The 20,236-nt window shown below is 34.3% G+C and overlaps 2 protein-coding genes across 2 annotated transcripts; one reads left to right on the plus strand and one right to left on the minus strand.

Moving 5' to 3' along the window:
- Window positions 1-859: 859 nt before the first annotated feature.
- On the plus strand, window positions 860-3,329 carry LOC110098237 (caffeoylshikimate esterase-like). The gene is made up of 9 exons (XM_020824997.2): window positions 860-930; window positions 1,056-1,088; window positions 1,190-1,283; window positions 1,370-1,402; window positions 1,487-1,633; window positions 1,713-1,843; window positions 2,261-2,398; window positions 2,584-2,682; window positions 2,774-3,329. Exons 1-9 carry the CDS (start codon window positions 928-930, stop codon window positions 3,083-3,085), a joined length of 990 nt encoding a protein of 329 aa, XP_020680656.2. The 5' UTR covers window positions 860-927; the 3' UTR covers window positions 3,086-3,329.
- A 14,608-nt stretch (window positions 3,330-17,937) lies between these two features.
- Window positions 17,938-18,942, minus strand: LOC110098155 (protein SLOW GREEN 1, chloroplastic-like). The gene has a single exon (XM_020824890.1). The coding sequence runs from the start codon at window positions 18,940-18,942 to the stop codon at window positions 17,938-17,940; it is 1,005 nt and encodes a 334-aa protein (XP_020680549.1).
- Between the last annotated feature and the right edge of the window lie 1,294 nt (window positions 18,943-20,236).

Genomic DNA, 20,236 nt, shown 5'->3' on the forward strand with positions numbered 1-20,236 from the left:
TCTTCTCTTCTCCTCGATCCAACAACAGAGTGTGTGGTGAGGTGAGGAATGAAAATGAATTTAGATATTTTATATATTAAAACTCATTTGAGTGTTTAGCGTCACAGCTCTCCAAGGCAACACCATTGAGCTAGGCCTAAATACTACAAATGCTCCTAAACAAAAAACGGTACGACAACATTCATATTTTCCAGCACTCTCAGTGCCTCTCATTTTCCTTCCAAATAGAAAGTTTAGTGCTACATCGCCACACACTCCCTCAGCCAAATTCTTTCAATCAAATAGGACAGCGCTACCACATCTTGTCGCAGTACCGTTAGGAGCTTTCTGCCATTGACTTTTCTATTCTTTCTTAATTCCATCCCAGTCTCCCAGACTCTTCTAGATTTTAAATAAATACTTAATAATTTGAAAATTCCTAAACACTTAATATACACAGAGGCATGCATGAATTTCTTTCAATGTTTGAATCGGGTTGACCCACTCCTATAGCAACAGTCATTACACATTGATATTATAAACATATTTGTATCTAAATATATTAATGCATGTATATATATGGGGCATTAAAATTTTATCTCAAAAAAAAAACTAAAATTTGGTCGAAAGATTAAAAATTATTTTTTTTTCTATCAAAATTGCTTCTATGAGTAGAACCTAACTATTTTCTCAAAGAGGTGATCAATTAGGAAGCTGACAAAAGGTTTATAAAAACTATGACTCGCTCAAATTTAAAATTCTACAGACATTATCCTCACCATTGATAAGAACAAATGGAGGTATTAATTAATTAATTAATTAATTAATTTTTTAATGCCTAATGCGTTATAAAGAGCATCTCTCAAGCTCTTAGCAAACACTAAAGATCAATATTCAAGCAATCTCCTTTAGTCTTCCTGTTCTTTTCATCAAAGGAGGCTTAAACCTATGGTATGTACTACTAGTACTAGTAAAGAAACCAAATCAACATATCTTTTGTTTGATTTTTAAGATCTCTTAATCCAACTCTCAACTGAAGTTCATAGCTTTGTTTGCTTCTGATGTCAAATTTGCAGGCAGGAGGCATTGGAAGTGCGAGGTATGATGAGGTGAGAAAAGAAGTAAAACTGTAAAGAAAAAGTTTTATACTTGCTGAATGGTAGTGAAATTAAGAGAGCTCTAATGTTTTTTTTTTTTTTCTAATTCATAGGAGTTCACAACAGGTTCACAAGGGGTGAGGCTGTTTACTTGTCGATGGCTGCCGGAGAAACGAGATCCGAAATCTCTGGTTTTTCTCTGCCATGGTATCCTGTTTGTTAACAGAAGCTTAGTTTGTAATCTTTTCTTCATGTTCTCTTCTTCTGATATATTGCTTTCATTTTGTTACAAGGATATGGCATGGAGTGTAGCATCTCAATGAGAGGTGAGGATGGTTTTTCTAGCTCAAACAGTTCAGGTTTTGTTGCCTGATTGCTTAAAGAGCTAACAATTCTCTTTCTGTGCTCAGTCACCGGTACTCGATTGGCGAAAGCTGGTTTCGCCGTCTATGGAATCGATTACAGAGGACATGGCAAGTCCACTGGCTTGCAGGGCTATATTCCAAGCTTTGATGAGCTTGTCAATGATTGCTCTAAATATTTTACATCTGTTTGTGGTAAGAATTACTGTTTCCTACTAATAGGCTTATTTTCCTTGAAGCAATAATCCAATTTGATGTTGTTTTCTACTTTCAGAGATGATGGTAAACAGGAATAAGATGAGATTTCTACTTGGTGAATCCATGGGAGGAGCTGTTGCTCTTATGTTGCATAGGAAGAAACCATCCTTCTGGCATGGTGCGGTTCTGGTTGCTCCTATGTGCAAGGTCTTTTCTCCTCTTTAGAACCCTTTGCTTCTTCAATGCGAGAAAAGTCTAAGAATCCATTTGGGACAACTTCCTAGCTATTTTATTCTTCTGTCGCATTGTTATTTGGTCATTATTTTCTTGTTATTTTTTTCATGTTTTCACAATCAAAGATGTTATTGTACAGTAGGTATAAGAAATCTGTTTTTTTAATAGATGCTTTAAAAAAAGTTGCTTTCTCATAATGATTTTGCAACTACTTTTGTTAATAGTTGCAATCATAATCCTTATTTTCTCCATTTGTAAACCAATATTTTTATTCAACAAAAAAGGATAACTGAGTACATCTTAGTAGAAATTTGCAGAGGAAGCAAGAATTTAACTACATGACAGTTCTAAATTTGAAGGTATTATTGTACTGATTTGGCATATTTACAGATTGCTGAAGAGATGAAACCACATCCACTGGTCATCAAAACCTTAACAAAACTGAGCAGTGTTATTCCAAAATGGAAGATAGTTCCTTCCAAAGACATCACAGAGAGCGCATTCAAGAATCCAGATTGGAGAGATGAGGTAATTAATCCATTAAATAATTTAAAATGACCTTTTGGGATTAAATTCTGATCAATTTTATACTAAATTGGACTAATTTTGTATAACGGAGAGGCTAAATTGGAGCGATATAATATTCTAGGACTAAATTGACTGCAAATGACTAATCTTCTTATGTTACTTTTTATGACAATTCAAATCTGCAGATTAGAAGTAATCCTTTTTGCTACAAGGGGAAGCCTCGCCTACAAACTGCCAAAGAGCTTCTCATGATCAGCATAGACATTGAGAAGAACCTTCATCAAGTATCCTCCTCTTATTCCTTCTGTCAAGTAACAGATCTCTCATTGTCTAGAAAAAAATGACCAACATATTTCAATATGTTCATTTCCTCAGGTCTCATTGCCTTTCCTGGTAATTCATGGTGGCGATGATACGGTGACAGATCCGACAGTAAGCCAAGCCTTGTACGACACCGCCGAGAGCAAAGACAAAACCTTCAAATTATATCCAGGAATGTGGCATGCACTGACATCTGCAGAGTCTCAGCAGAATCTCCATCTCGTCTTCTCTGACATTCTGGCATGGCTTGATGAGAGATCAATGAAAATAAGCTCGGTATCAGAGATGGAAAACAAGCCTGGTTATGACAAACAAAGGGTGAAACTTCCGAAATCTGTGAGAACAGGGGCACCAAAGATGCGTTGATGCAGGAAGCATTTTTATGTTGGTGTTATAAAGAGGATGTTTTGACATTTGTCAACAAAATGCAAGCTGATTATTCTCTCAGTCGAATTCCATGATTTAAGCTTCTTTTGGTAGGGTTTTTTATTGTTTCTTAAAATGGAGTTATAATTTTTTACTAAAATTTTGTTTTAAGAAACAATAAAAAAGTCATCCAAATGAATTCTTAAACATCTTTGATTATGTTGTATTGTGCTGTTATGTTCTAGCAACGTCATAATGAACTTCTCTGAGGTTTTAAATCATAGAATTTTCACAATGACGACCAAATAGTCATATATGAACTTTTATTAAAATGTTGGAGAGACAAAATTGAAATGTTTAAGCAACACATACGCATGAGGCATTTGACAAATGGCAGTGGTGTTTGAGAAATTGGTCAACCGCTAAAGAAAAGAACAAAGCAAGATATAGAAAGGAACGAAAATGAGATTGCAAAACAGACAGGCCAATGCAACAGTTGGCACAGAAATGATAATTTGACAAATGGCAGTGCTAGAAGTTCTGCTGATGTTTGTTCAACCAATGAATAAATATATCCAGTTTAAATAATCAAACCAAAACGCGTTCTTTTTTTTTAAAAAAAAAGGAGAAATGAGGTGAAAGTCCATCGTCATCAAAATTGGGTTTTGCATAATCATGAAGTGATTGGCCATATAAGACCATCTCCAACCGAAAATCTCATTTTTTACTTCAAAATGCCGTGAAACTAAAAAATGATGTGATTCATCTTCAATCAAACTCCATTTTTCCCCCTTTTCAAAGGTAACGGTCTTTCTTCATTTCACACGTTTCTTCGGGCAAGTTCGGTAGAGACAGAAAAATAGAGTAGATGACAGTGCAACGTCAATATTGACGTTCCACTGTTCACCCGCAACCAAATAGCGGAATTTTACCGTTCAGCTGGAACTCGCGAGCGACACCATTCAGGCGTTTGGAGTCCGGTTGAAGATGCCCTAAGATTAAAAAAAATGATTGGCTATATGACTGTTGATTTGGAATTGATTTTGGAAATCTTTCCAAATCGTGAAAAGCTCTTTTTTTTTAAAGCTTTTAAGTGGCTGATTATTGCATTAATTAAAATCCTGATTATTGTCAAAAATTAGGAGAATTTATTGATGCTTTGATTAGGAAGGCTCCCTTTTTTGTGTCTTGCCTCAAATCTATATAATGGGGTTTGAAGACTGTGGTAAAGGATATGGGAGCTAGAGAGAGACAAATTGTAATCCTTCATTTCTCCAATATTGTGAAATCATCATCTCCTCCCCGTGGACGTAGACATCTTCGCCGAACCACATAAATCGCCGTATTCATTGTGTTGGTTGTGCGATTTCTGGTTTGGTTTTCCACTGTCTTTTCACAACAATTCGTATCAGAGCTAGAGTTCAATAGAATTTCGGTGACTGCATAAAGAATAGAAGATTAATCTATTGGTGTGGTTCATTCAAGCGAAGTAAGAATGGTGCAAGAGCGTAGCCCGTGTATCAGGCAGATCGCGGGAGGGTTCCATGTAAGAATGGTTCTTGCATGCATATGTGTTTATGCATGAAGAAGCTACAAGCGTGCAGGCCATTCGCGTGTGTAGCGCAAGTTTACGAGCTGAGTACCGGCTAATTTTTTGTCAAAAGACTTTGTGCAACGAGAAGGAATTGATTATGATGTGGTATTCTCCCTAGTGGTCAAGCATCCCTCGATCCATATTCTCTTAGCACTTATATCACACTATGGTCTGATTTTAGAGCAACTCGATGTGAAAAATTATGCTCTTACACGAAGAATTCTAGGAAGAGATCTACATGTTACAACCACTTGGATATAGTGTCTCAAAAGATTGGTTTGTAGATTGGACAAATCTTTTTATAAGTTGAAGCAGTCACCACGACAGTGGTACAAGAAGTTTGATCAGTTCATGAATAGAGAAGAGTACAAAATCAAATCAGTGTCATAAGAATGATCAAGAGAGAAAAGATATGCGATCGATTTCGTATGCTAGTGTAGTTAGTAGTTTGATGTGCATCAAGGTTTATGCTAGGTGTGAAATCTCTTAAGTAAAAAAAGCTAAACTCTTAAACAACGAGGCACCTTTTGGTGTAAATATTGGAATTTCATTTAAGAAACTTCATAGTTAAGCGTATTCATCTCGGAGAAATCATAGGATGGGTGACATTCTAGGAAGTTGCACTTATAAAATAAAATCGTGCTGTCCTTAAGCCAAAACAGACAATATATTGATAGTTAAGAGTTTGGACTGTTACACTAGGCCAAACATAACACAAGCAGTTGATGTTGTGAGCAATTTAATACATGATCAAGGAAGTAGTCATTGGCAGGCTGTGAAGATTATATTGAAATATATGAAGGGTGTAGTTGATATAGACTTATTGTCTGTTGCTGATTTATGTGTAGGCTATACTAACTCATATGACATTGGTGACATTGATAAGCATAGGTCTGCGATTGGTTACTTATTCACACTTGCAAGAGGTCTAATCAGTTGGAGACTCAGTCTATTGTTGTTTTGCCTATTTTTGTGAGCACATGGAAATCACAAAGGCGATGAAGGAAGCAATATGGATGTAGGGCTTACTGGAAGATTTGGTAGTTGATAGAAGTCTCTAACAATATTTTGTGATGGTCAAAGTACTATTTTTAGCCACAAATTTAGTTTTTCATGCTTGTTACTTGTACCAAGCATATTGATGTGAGGTACCATTTTGTTTGAGACTTGATTACTTAACACAATTTCCAGTTGAAGTAGATAAATACTAAAAAGAATCCAGCATAAATGTTCACAAAGGTACTATCAGTTCAGAAGTTCACCTATTGTATGAGTCTAGTGAACATTAGAGCTCATGATTGATTGTCCACTTGTTTTGAAAAACTACGCTCAACTTGATCCTCTGGGAGGTAGGGTACATAGGCAACCATTTAGGTGCAGTCATTCTAATATTAGAGCCTGTTTATCATCTTCCACTTTTTGAAGTGAAAAATGAGGTGGGTATTGTTGATTTAGATTTGATTTTAAAAATCTTTCTAAATTGTGGAAAGCTTTTAAGTTGCTGATTATTGCATTAATTAAAATCCTAATTACTACCAAAATTAGAAGATTTAATTGATGCTTTGATTAGGAAGGTTTCCTTTTTTTGTCTTGCCTCAAATCTATATAATGGGATTTGAGGGCTATTGTAAAGGGTATGAGAGCTAGAGATAGTCAAATTGTAATCCTTTTATTCTTCAATATAGTGAAATCGTCATCCCCTCCCTGTGGACGTAGGCATCTTCGCCGAACCACATAAATCATCATATTCTTTGTGTTGGTTGTGTGATTTTTTATTTGATTTTCAATTGTGTTTGCACAACCGACTATTCATTAATCATTATAATCCAAGTATTCAACCAGCATATAGAACTCTGCTATTCATTAGCTGTTCAATGGAAACAAAATCAGAGTCTATCAAAAGTCAACTATTATAAGCATTAACCCATTGAATCAGAGCTATTTGTTTGAAATCAATAGAGACAAATGGCAAGATGAGAAAAATTATTTAGTGTTTTTAATAGAACAGTGATACACGCACAAAAATTATGGTCAAAATTTAGATTACAACTTAAAATTATAATTATTTTTATATTGGTTTTATGAATGTTTTTCATCCATTCTCATTAAGTAATATATGAGATGCAAAGCTTATTGTAATTGTTTTATTTAACGCTCTTCTTCTAGTCCCTCATGTTAATTAGTTTTATCCAAAGCGCTTTAGTTTATATTTCAATATTTTATCTTACAACGAGGCACCCTTTGATGAACATTGCACATATCATCTTTGAAAGTGACTATAGATGCATTAAAGTACCACCACAATCATCTCCACCCATGAAATATCCAATGAATACTTTGTTGTAATAGCTTGAACTTTTAATTATTGAGATATTATCCGCTTTGGTCGAATAGATTCACGATTTTATCTTCTTTGTGTTAATTCCCGTCGCATGAAGGGGAGGGGGGCTCTCCCATCCTAGGAGTATTTATGTATGAAAAATTTCAAATGAAATTTCAACCGTTACACAAAAAGATGCCTCAACATTTTATAATCCAAAAAAAATTTTAGTTGTCTAGCAATCCTTGCTGACTTAGAGTATTAAACTCATTAAAAAAAAACTCCAAGACATTATAAATGAAGAGATGTTTAACCTGCTTCCTTGTTTCTTTCTCAATCATAGTCTTCCACTAGTTGAACAAAGACAACACATCAATCGTTTGCTTCAAGAATAACACCCTAACTTTTCAAAAAAAACAAAAATTTTTGATAGTCAAGATGTAACTAGCAACTCCCCAAGATGGAACTCTAGACTTGAATAAACAAGGTTGACCAACTATGTGTTCGGCCCATTATGTTCATGAACAATATTGTCTGAAGCTCGTGAACATGCTCGATAAGAAGCTCATTAGGAACTCAATAAGAAGCTCAATTCTTGTTTGATAAGAAGCTTGATTCTTGATTCTAGTTAGATAATAAGCATAATAATGAAAATAAAATGTTTGTTCATTAAGCTAATGAATATTTAAAAGTAGAACTAGTTTATAGCTTGATAGAGCTCATTTGTTTAAAGTTCGATAAGCACAAAACAAATCAAACATGAACCAAACATAAACCAAATATGAACATTCATCAACTTAAATGAATCAAGCTCGAATTGAACTCAAACGAACATGAACAAGCAAGTAATAAACGAACACCAACATGAACAAGTACATGCTCGACTCAGCTCGATTCGTTTACAACCCTAGTTACCAAAATCAATATCAATTTGTCTTTTATACATGTCTGTAAGATTAATATTAAAAAAAGACAACAAAACATAAAGCAAAAAAACACGCAAACTACATGAAAAATTCTAGACAAATAAAAAATCACGAAAAACAGAGAAGAATTCACTCTATCAAAAACAAATACAAGAGAAAATTGAAAGCTCACTAGCTATAAGCATAAAACTCTAATTTCAAGTATAGAAATATTTGTGAAAAGTAACAAAGGCGCATATTGTGATTGCATCCCTTTTCTACCCCCACATATCCCACGAGCTTTCCAACCCAATCTTAACAAAATTCAGATCACAAACTCTAATATAGCTCCAATCAACTTTCGACAAAAAAATAATTAAATATAGTTAGATGACCAATTCTTTAAATAAAAGAAATCAAGACAATAAAAATAAAGCATGTTGCTTTCAAAGATGTTTTTATGCTCTTGGTTTATCACAAGAGGATAAAGAGAATATTGATGCAAAAGTAATTAAGGCATCTCCATGGGGGTATGCATGGAACTTACTAAGGATGCTTGCTTGCATGGAAGAAAACTTAACGTTCATTTGGGACAGCTTTTTTTCTGCTTCTTAAAGCGGCTTTCAAGTACATAGATTTTAATTTTTCTACTAGAAAGCCGCTTTAAGAAGCAAGAAAAAAAATCATCCCAAATGATGCCTTAATGTTCAAGCAAAGTATATATTAAAAAAAATGATGTGATGTTATGCAATTCAACAATTTACAGCTATCAGACTAACAGTTGAAGAATTATGGGCTCGAAGACATTGAATAAATCTTTCAAGAAAATATGGGAATACTTAATGATTTTTCTTGACTATCTTTACTTGAATTTGATCAAGATGATTTTTTCTTTTTTTTTGAACAGGGGTATCTACCCACTGCCACCCCATAGAGGAGGTGCTTGGCGGAGCAACTAATCTCTCGGCGGGCCTAGCGGCAACCATCCCCACAGGTGCCAAACCACTCACTTATTTTCTCCCAATTTAAGGAGTTGCGCCCCAGAGGAATTAAAAATGGGTTGGGGTTTCCCAACCACGGGTTTCCCAACCACTCTCGCCCATCAACCCAGCCCAGCTAAGCCCAAAATTTTCTAACCATTATATTTATATATTAAATTTATTTTAAAATAAATTCAATGACTATAAAATTCATCATCAGTCATCAATAAATTTATGTGGAGATATAAAGTGCCAATTTTTTTCCTTTAAATTATAATATTATTCAATGCAAGGTCTAAAGATATCATTACCTGTAGTGAGCTCAAGACCAGCTGGTTCCAAATGGCCATTCATGAAAGGAAGGCTGTTTCCTATAGCTATTTGTCTCTCTCACTATGAACAAAAATGAAGATCAAATCACTTAAAAAAGGTTAGTTTAAATGATAACATTGTACTAACAAATTGAATTTCTTATGAATTAGATGCAGCTGTATTTAACATACTGCACATAAGTTTGAAGACTTCAGCAGAAGTTGAAAGAAATTTACAAAAAGGAATTTGGAAAAAAAATGTTATAAATTAAAATAATATATCTGCTATGGATTTTTCTTAGAATAGAATGCTTATTACATCATTCTAAGCATCTTAGATTGCTACTTTGCTTAGCTTAAGAACAAAAGAGAATGAAGAAGTAATCCTTCGAAGGCTATTGAACAGATCCATCTGATATCAGAGGTAGTTATATTACAGTCTTTCAACAATCATTTTTCCTTTTGAAGGGGGATATATTAGTGTCTGCACTTATTTTTTTGATACATTACCAAAAATAATCTTATCAGGCGCTAATCTAGGAGCATACTTAAACTAAAAACTTTCAAAATTAAAATTTGGAACAATCCAAACTACGATCACAGCAACCTTACAGTCAAACTGAACATCTCAATAAGATGAACCTAATGACACCAAAATCGGCCCAATCGAAGTCCAAATGGGCTCGAACCAAGAGACTGAAGCATATTTGGAAGCTTTTAAGCATTAATTGAGTAACCAAATAATCTCCTAATATGACATGCTTATAGTCGAATCGAGCGGCTAGACGATATGAATCGAACTAGCTAAAATCACTTAATTCTAACATCATTAAGGCATTTAAATGGTTGACGAAAGTTCTATAATCAAATGATCAATATAGATCGTTTGATGAAACACCCCGACTTTGCCCTATATTTTTTCTATATTTACGGAGCATGTCACTCCCAAAAAACCTATAAATAGGCTTTTAGGCTTCACATAAGAGGGAGAGATAGGAGGAGAGAGAGAGCTATAGAGAGAACTCTCATACATTTTCCAGTCAACGCCGCCAACGAGCACCAAGAGCTATCGCCGCCAACAACCATCATCGCCATCTATGACTATCATCAGAAATCACCACCATCTCCAGAATACTGACAAAAATTGACCCTGCTTTTAGGTATATTTATTCGCCTATTGACATCCATTTCTATAATCTCTATTGGAAAACTAAAGCCCTGTTGTTGAGGATAAAAAATTTTCTGCTCCAACAGCTTTCATCTTTACGTGTTAAATCTTTATATACTACTAAGACGTAAAACACAGACTCGACCGACTCAAATTTTCTAGCACACAACATTTTATTGTAATTGCATAATGCACATTTATCATGGAGGAATCAACAATAAATATTGGTCATGATCATTGAAATTTGCATACACTTTTCCTCCTCTTTTTTTTTTTTTTTGAGAATAATGTGTCGAAATATAATATGCACAAATAAAATATATGTCAATTAGGAGCCAAAACCCCTCATACATGCAAAGTTATTAATAAAGTCAATGAAACAAAATGTGACAACTTCAATGACAAAGTAGAAAGAATAGTATAGAAATTAGTAATTGATCTAGGGAAAGCCAACACAAACAATAATTAATACAATAACAATAACAACTAATTTTTATCTCACTACATGAGATTGGCTACCTAAATCATTTATCTTTATTGTATCCTATTAAGACTCAAATGTATTCTGCCTTAAATCTAATTAAAAAAAAAGATCTTTTCTAATAATATTAATATTTAATGAAAGAGTAATTAATATTAAATGAATAAAATTTAATTGCTTTTATTAGTAAACCAAACTGATTTGTAAGTGCTTTTATGTTTTTGATTTATTACTTATTTGATGGATAGTTTTCAATTTAATCCTCTTTTATCATTTGCACTCTTGGAATGTTGCACTTTGATTTATCATAAAAGATTTGAGCATTTGACGTTTCTTTTAATGCAAACATTTAAATTTAGTGATGTGATAACTTACATTATTGTTGAGTGTTAAGATATTCATGATGGTCGACTGATAATAGAGTTTTTATCAGAGTATTTGTACGAAGTTTCAACACACATAAAGATAATAGAGGAGTTGTAAAAGACGTCCAAAATTTTATGTGAAAATGTACTAAATGAAAAAACCTAGAGGCCTGATCTGCCTGAAATGATTCTATTAATGTTTGTCATTGGTTATAAATAATGCCATGTAGCATAGGAGATTAGGATTTATCTTCGAGTAATGATTTGTTGCAAACTTAATAGTATTTCTTTAAGAGAGAGACTTAAAAAAAAAAAACTATCATAAATCCTAAATAAAAGTTATGAATAATGATACTGAATCAAATCCTTTTTTCTACTCTTATAGGCATAATCTTATTTTTTGTTATAATTGCTTGCTCCATGGTACCATAAACATTTTATTTTTTTTCTTATAAATGCCTCCCCAAATTATTTTATTTAACTTAAAGAAAAATAAAATTATTTTCATATAAAGATTTTATAATCGGTATATTTTTTTCCTTTTTAATAGTTAATTCATAGTTAATTCCTTTATTAAATCTGTAGTGATCACATCAATCCAATCGGAGCTAATTATAAAATCCAACGGTAGGGGTCTGTGTTGTTAAAATAAAATTACAACAACCGAATTGGATTGATCTTATTTGATTAATTTAATTAAGTTGTTAAAATATCAATTTAATTAATAATTATAATTTTGAATTTAATCAAATTTTAATTAGTGTTTTGATTTATTAATTAATTAAATTAAAAAATTTTACTAAAAAGTTGTTTCTAAGGATTCATTTGGAAAAACTTTTTAGTGCTTTCAAAAGAAACTTTCTGGTACAAAAACTTTTAATTTAAGAAATTTTTGTAGTAAAAATTTCTTTAAAAAGCAATAAGGAAATTATCCCAAACAAAATCTTAGCTATATCAATTCTAATACCAATAGGTTCATAGGATTGTTTAAATAGACAATGTTGTGAACTTTGAATTGGGGGAGCATCAATATGTAATTGTTTAAATTATCACAATTACAAAACACAATTGATTCTTCATAAAAAATTCAGTTTAATTAGGCATGAATCTTCATATATATTTAAATTAAAATGTTTCGGAGTTTATTTTAAGATCATATGAATTTTGATTTCAACAAACTGATAGTCAAAATTAAACGACTCAGTGAGACGAATCCATCAAACACCAGATGTGATTTGATCCGACTCCACATGACCACAAAACAAGCATTTGAAGCGAAACTATAAACTTCAATATATTAATTGAACAATCAAACAATATCCAAATATTGCATGCTCAAAGCTAAATCAAGTGTCTGGATGAAATGAGAATCCAACAAGCAAAAAATCATCTAATTCTGATATCATTAAAGTACTTAAATGTTGAAAAAAAAATCAATGATTGAGCAAATTAATATGAACCATTCCATGAAATGTTCCGGATTTTGATTAAATTTACATAACATGCAACTCTCAAAAATCTATAAATAGCCACCTCTACATGAAGAAGTGTTGGGACTTCGTCTTGAAGAATTTTGGAGCTCCAATTAAGCACCATCATTAGACCACCACTTGATTGTTAGCATTGAATCATCACTAGACTACTACCGTTAGACCACTACTTGATGACCACATTAGCCACTGTAGTCTTCAACCACTATAACTCGACTATGATATCCTAACCATCATTACCAAATTATGAACCTCTGACCACATAGCCAAACTAGATCATTTAACAATCGTCGCCCGATCATGATCCTTCAATCATTATTGACCATGAAAATTGGGTGTTAAGAAATAACTTCTCATGAAGAGAACTATTCCTTAGCATAGAAACAAGTTCAACTTACAAGAAAGACTCAGCCTTGTCAAACTAATATTTTGGCAGTACCAGAAGCAAGAAAATTGATGGAACTCTTAGTAAACTTCTGTCCCTGTTATTAATTTAGACTTCTTTTGAAACAGTTTTCTTACTTTTATACTAGAAAGCTGATTTAAACAGTAAAAAAGCCGTTTCAAACGAAACCTTAGTGAGTACAGAGAAAACCTGCAGCAGAAGCAGCATCATGCCATTTAAGGTTTCGTTTGAGATGATTTTATTACTGCTTTTTAAAGCAGCTTTTTAATAAAATATTTTTTATTTTTGTACTAAAAAGCTATTTTAAAAAATAACAAGAAAGCCGTCCCAAACAAAGCAGTCTATAGGAGATCCTTCTCAGCTTTTGAAAAAACAAATTACTAATACTGCAGCAGTTGCGAAGGATAACTAATAAACAAACCGACATGAGAAAGAATCTGTAATGATGGGTGAAAGAATTCATGGATCATTGATTAAAAAGAATATTATTGTTCTGATATAAAAAATTCGAGCCACATTGTGATTTATTGATCATAATTTCCATTAAATAAAAAAAAAAAAAAACTGTAACAGCAGAATATCGTTTATACCAGGACGCTCTTACAGCATCTCATACAACAATGATGCTGGGCTCCAGTATAAGCGGTGATAATAACAGTTAATTGATTGTAAAAAAAATGAAGGAAAATGAATATTTTGCTAAAGCTTAAAATCTTTCACTCATCCAAACTAGAAGCAGAATCGAAAATTGAAAATAGCGCATTCATTTACTTGCAGAGCAGAAGGAAAAGTTATAAAAGAACTTAATTTCTATCACATACATGATGGGGAAATTCCTGATATGTTCCAACTGTGCCATTTATCAATTGTAGAGTATTTTAATCAAAAAATTATCTAAGGAAACAGATGCCTCAAATCAAAAAATTGAAAGAGCTTCCATAAATATCAACAAAGGTTAAGCCAAATATGCATGCGGATAGTCTTTGCTTGAACTTTTTTTTCTTTTTTTATATCTTTTTAAAATCACAAAGAATGAAAGGCTACTAGATTCTTTTTTGGTAATGCATCAACATTGCCTCTCTAGATTTTGCTGCGACTTTCACCTAATTTGCTCTTATAATGAAATTTTTTTGCTGTGCTTTCTGCCCATCATTTGCAAAATATCGCTTTTATACAACAACAACAACAACATCAAGCCTTTGTCCCACTAAATATATAATGTCCATTTGCACTCAAGGTGCTATTTGTATGTATTTATAACATTTCTCTTAATGTAAAAATATTTATAATATGGTTTATGTGACTTTAAAAAGGAAAATATGTGCCTTAACGAAAATTGTTCATAGCAATTTATAATTTCACCATGTGTCATTTTGTTGTATTTATGACAAATAATTCTCTCTATGCGAATTCCTTTCATGATTCTACATCTACGTTGTGTTGAAATGCTGTTTTTTATAGTTTTTTTTATGAAATCAGATAAAGTAGCCAAGGGAATGGCCCTGTCAAAATATTGGGATTGGTTGAAAAAGAAACCCTCAAGATTTGCAATATCTATGTTCCAGGAACGTGGGAATCGTCCAACTGCATAATTCGATAAAAAATGCTAGAAATTTTCTATGAAACACTTTGCACACCTGATGAGGAAGGAATATGAAAAAGATCAAATAAAGACTAAGGTTTCATTTGGTACAGCTTTAAATCATTGTTTTTTTCCTACTTTTAAGATATTTTTGTATTAATAAGTAGCTTTATAAAGAAGTAAGAAAGCCGTTCCAAACGAAGCCTAAATGAGCTAGCATAAAAACAAGTGGGAACTGTAGAAAGGGCTGAAAACAGAGAGAATAGCTTGGGATGGGAGCTCAATCATGTCACCGACTGATCATGTTATTTACAAAGACATTTCGCTCTATAGCTTTACAGTTGACAGGATGAACCAATTGATATTTCTGACACTTGATGATAATAAGTTATGGTTTCTAAAAGAGAGCTGGCTAATAAGCATAATGGCTTAAAAGATGCTTAAGTTTCTTTGTAGGTGGCAAAGACTTGTATTTCATTAATGAAAAACTTCTTAATGTTTGTGCATATCTTAGCTTTTAATATAAGGTAGTTCTTTGTGGTTGTTTGTTTAGTTTCTGCTATCCTAAGTTCTGCAAACAGATATTCATGGATGTTGGACATGGTTTATATTTCATGCTTTGCCATTAATTGATAAAATTTAGTGTGCCCCAAGTTTAGCAAAGCAACATATTTCTATTTCTTGCAGCTTTGAAATGAGAAGTGAAGGAAGTGTTACTCATAAAATTCTATTCAACATGGTATTAGAATGGAGGAACAAGAAGAGTGAAACATAGAACATTTTAAGCAAAAATGTTGCAGCTATCTCATCACGACTATTGTGTATTATAAGTATTTATGACAGACTCTATATAACAGCAGAATACACGGATGTCAAATGGTTGTCTGAATTGCTAAATGGGCAACCTTAACGGTTTCATAACATGTTCATGTTCTGCCATGCAGCAACAAATTTTCTTTAACTTGCTTGGAAATGATAACTCCTATGAAAAGACAAATTGCAAGTATTCCATAAAAAATCTCAAACGATATCTGATGTACGCAAAATTTTCAACTTAACAGTCGATTTCACATTAAGTAATTATATGTAAGGCAAGACTTTATCCTCCACATTGATGCAAAATGTCCTCAGTATTGCATGTGTGATAAATGGTACAAAGTTGATGCCCAGGTAGCCTCTTCAAACAAGGTGAGGTAAATTAGTCAATGTGAGGGCACGCAATATATCTGATGGTTGTTGTACGGGAATTTAACAAGTGCTTCCACTTTGACAATGAAAATTATTATGATTTAACTACCACTTGCTATCATTTTTTTTTATATTTAGGTTAATATTATCTTGTTGACCTCGAGTATCCATTGCAAAAGGGTTTTTTGAAGCCATATCATAGCTGAGATATGACATTCTAGATTTTGAAAGAAACAATATACCTCTCATCAGCTATTTAGACATATTTAATCAAAGAAATTCCTCCGTATAGAGTGATACTGAACATAATTTCCAAGTTTTAAAGGAAAATTATGGAGTATCAATGTTTCCCACGAGTACAAGCCCATATAATTAATTAAATCTCGAGCCCAATGTTTGACTCCCAATTAAGAATATCAATGCACTCTAAATTGGGGGTTCAATGACACATTTATGTAAGAGGAATCAATGAGAGAGATTATCAACCCCACCAAGATCCATGTTTTCATTGTCCATAATCAAGCCATTAAGCCCAGTCTACCAACAAAAAAGAGTCGGAATGTTACGCCATCCAGAGAGTCTAATTAATAGCTACAGCATGTCTTTTATTAAACATTCTGAATAAATGAAGAGCATAATATATGAAAGGGCTATGTTTCGTCAAAGTGAGAATTAAAGTTTGCCTTAAACAAAACAAGCATGAGGGGACTAGTATGTGTGCTTCAAAGGCCCGAGGGCCTGCCAACCAGAGTAACCTCAACCAATTCATACTAATCTTGGCTTAGAAGTACGGTGCAAGGTTGAGTACAATAGGTCTTGATACGTGATTGTCTCAAAGTCATAAGCATTGGCATAGCCAGTTTAGTAGTCGAAACTAAGGATAAGCTCACCCAAAGGGAATGAACCCTAAGGAATGCAAGGTAAGGTGTATAAACTACAAGGCATTTTGCCAAGAGGTTGAGACCTCAAAGATCCATCACTTGCTAAAATAAAAATTAAAAGGCTCCTTTAATATGGAGTAGAAAAAAGTGAGATACAAATTAAAAGTTTTGGAGACTTTCCAAACTTATTTAGTGGAAATTTCTTAATTACACTGAAAAACATAGCATCACCAACTAAATAACATCAAATTTGAAATATTCTAATCTCTCTATCACCAAGCTATTAATTCATTACTGGACAAACAAAAACTTACCCGTATCATGGTAAATTAGTTCAATGTCAAAAAAATAATCTTTCCTAGACACTTTGGGCTAAGGGCATCTCCAACCGAAATACCCTTTTCCACTCTAAAATGCGATAAAACTTTAAAATGGTGTAATTCATCTCCAATCGAACTCCATTTCTCTCCTCTTTCGCGCTCTTCCTGCTAAGGTAACCATCTCTCTCCTCTTTCGCACGCTTTTCTCTTCTTAGGCAAATTTGCAAAGCAATTTTTTTGGTGCAGGTGAACAATGCAACTGTTCACCTACCAAATTTTGGCGTGAAATTTGCAGTTCGAATGCAGCGAATGACGGACGGAATACGGTGGTATGCAGTTCGGTTGGAGATGATCTAAAAGTAGATCTCTGAACCACTTAAAAAGAAAGCTAGGCTCAGTTTTCTAATCAGTGACTGGCATAGACCATGTTCTCCTAGTTATATATCAAGAGTATCTAAATGTTTAATGGAAATTTATGTCGCCTATTTCCCACACGATTGATAATTTGTGCGTTATTCTCAGCCAAACAACCTGAAAGTTTGGGCCTCGCAAATTTGAGTATATGGCAATGGCTTCCTAAAGCAACTATCACACATGAAGCATATAGCACAGGCTAATACCTCCCATAGAATGATAGTTTTAATATTCATCACAAACTTGGTTTTGATATTTTTAAACAGCAAAAAAAATCTCCTGACTACAATGAATCCTCTATTCAAACACTAACTTGCCAGTAATTTCAAGGTATAGCAATGAAATCTGGAAAGCAAAAAATGCCAGCTTCAATAATCAAGTTTAAACAAACTTTTCAGGCAAGGATCACACACAAAAATTTCCACAAAAAGGTCCCCTCTTCATATCTTAGCTCTGCAGTGAACTAACCTTTACATTGTCATCCTTCTTCTTTATGGCAGCATTAATCCCACTCAAGTTATTCTCAAACAATTGAGCATAAGGATGGTTCTTAGGAACAAGCTTCCTGTACTGTTTAAAATTCTTCTCTGCCTCGTCCATCCTCCTCATCAAAGTATAGACAATTCCCCGACATAGATAAGGCCTGAAGTCTCGAGGCTCCTCCTTCACCATCTCCTGATACATCTTCAGAGCCTCCTGATACTTTCCCTCAATAATCCATACCTGCGCCACCAAAAGCTTCAAATCCCTCAACTCCCTCCTCCTATTCTCTTGCTTGCAACGCTGCATAACTTCCTCAACCCTTTCCACAATCCCATCAAGCTCTTTCACATCACGGGAGCGAGAAGCAGCCATGACAAGCCCATGATAAGCCTCAACAACCAAAGGATTCGCCGACAAAATCTCTTCGAATCCTTCTCTGGCTTTTTCTGTATCACCGCTGTAGGTATGGAGGTGGGCTCGCAAGAGATGGAGGTCCGGATCACTGGGTTCGAGGAGGATGAGGTGGTCGACAACCGCAATGGCTTCGGGGAGCTTCTGGTGCTTAACTTTGAGTTGGACAAGGGCTCGGAGAGAGTCGACGTCGTCGGGGTTGGAGGCAAGATGCTGCTCGAGGATTTGTTCACTGGATTCTTCAGTGGAGGGGAGGGTTTCGGATTGAGCTGCGGGGGGAGGGTGGACAACGGCGGCGAGGGAGGGGAGGGAGTAGCGGGAGAGGAAAACAGCGGAAGCAGCGGTGACGGAGAGGATGACGGGTTTGAGAAGGAAGGAGATGGCTTGTAAGGTTTTGGGGGTGGGCGGTCGGTGGGAGGCGCGGATTAGGGTTAGGGTTTTGGAGGAGAAGGGTTTTAGGGTATAGGATTTCGTTGAAATGGAGGAAGCAGGCCGGGAAGAGATTGGGTGATGGGGGATGGAGTGATAGAGGCTTTTGGAGAAGGGGAGGGATTCCATTACTGCGGAAAGCTAGGGTTTTCTTCCTTTACTAAACCACTCGCCACCGGTGGAATAGCGGTCGCGTGGAGAGCAGACGGCGATGTCTCGGGCCTTCTAGGATTCACTTCGGCAACATCAAATTGACAGAATTGATGAGATTAACTTAAACTTGCATGCTAGAATTTTCACAGTAGTGCATGAAATATTTTTTATCTTAATTTTATATTTATACTGTTAGATGATATTGATTGAATGATTGTAGTAAATTAACGATAATCAGAGAATTATAATTCAGTGATAGTTGTCAAACAATCGTAGTTAGACAATATTGATTAGAGGTTCTATATCAAGCGTCGATGGTTGGGAGATCAAGGTTGAACGATTGTGATCAAATATTGATTGTCTGACACATGTGATTATTATGGTCTAATGACGACTATACCACACTGGTGGTTTGATAATGATGGTCAAACATAAGCGAGATGATGTTGGTGCTTTGTTGTTGATGGTTCGATAACAATAGTTGGACAACGAGGGTTCGATATGGCATTGGGATTTTTGAAGCTTCTAGTTCTCTTGAATCTCAAGTCAATAGTCAAGCTCCCCTTCATATAGAAAGTAATAATTTATTGCTTTGAGAGTGGCATGCTCTTTAATCGTAGTTAGAATCTAAAATACTCAATCTAAGAGATTATAATGGTTTGCTTAATAATATATGTTGGGTAAGTAAAACCACACAATGAACATTAATAAGACATAGAAAATGCAGTAGAAAAAAAAAACACCATAATTTAACATGGAAAAACAATAAACAGTAAAAAAAGGGATACACACCACATCAAGAAATTCATTATGAAATTTGGTAGAGATTTGTGCATGTCTCTTTCTCTCACTCTCTCCTTGTCTCTCTTTGCTTCACTTTTCATTTCATACACAAAAATGACAAAGAGAAACACATTAACCAACCCAAGAGGTGCAACCCTTCAAGACATGAAAATTGAGGAAGAAAACTAACCAGCCCAACTCACTAGGGTTTGATAGTGTAACGCCCCAAGATCTAACTTGGAAAGAATTATTCAATCTATCCATTTAAAACCTTACCAGAGTTATCTATAGTCTTCAATCAATACCAAACAGTTGTTGACCTCGTTTTTCTCCCGAATTGCCATCGGACGCGTTTGATTGCATTGATCGAGCCTCGTCGAGCCTGATTCAATTCGAATCAACATTAATTTTAATTTGAGTTTATTTTGTATTATTTTATTGAATTAATTTTTGGGTCGAGTCGAGGTGAGTTCGAGGTGACCCGGAT

The sequence above is a fragment of the Dendrobium catenatum genome, unplaced genomic scaffold, assembly GCF_001605985.2.
Source record: "Dendrobium catenatum unplaced genomic scaffold, ASM160598v2 fragScaff_scaffold_231, whole genome shotgun sequence".
NCBI lineage: Eukaryota > Viridiplantae > Streptophyta > Magnoliopsida > Asparagales > Orchidaceae > Dendrobium > Dendrobium catenatum.

Excerpts from the sequence above, each read along its gene's own strand:
- LOC110098237 (XM_020824997.2), top strand. Across the intron at positions 1,089-1,189 it reads GAAGTGCGAGGTATGATGAG|GAGTTCACAACAGGTTCACA; the intron begins GTGAGAAAAGAA and ends TCTAATTCATAG. Across the intron at positions 1,634-1,712 it reads ATATTTTACATCTGTTTGTG|AGATGATGGTAAACAGGAAT; the intron begins GTAAGAATTACT and ends TTCTACTTTCAG.
- LOC110098155 (XM_020824890.1), bottom strand. The coding sequence starts at position 18,942 with ATGGAATCCCTCCCCTTCTCCAAAAGCCTCTATCACTCCATCCCCCAT.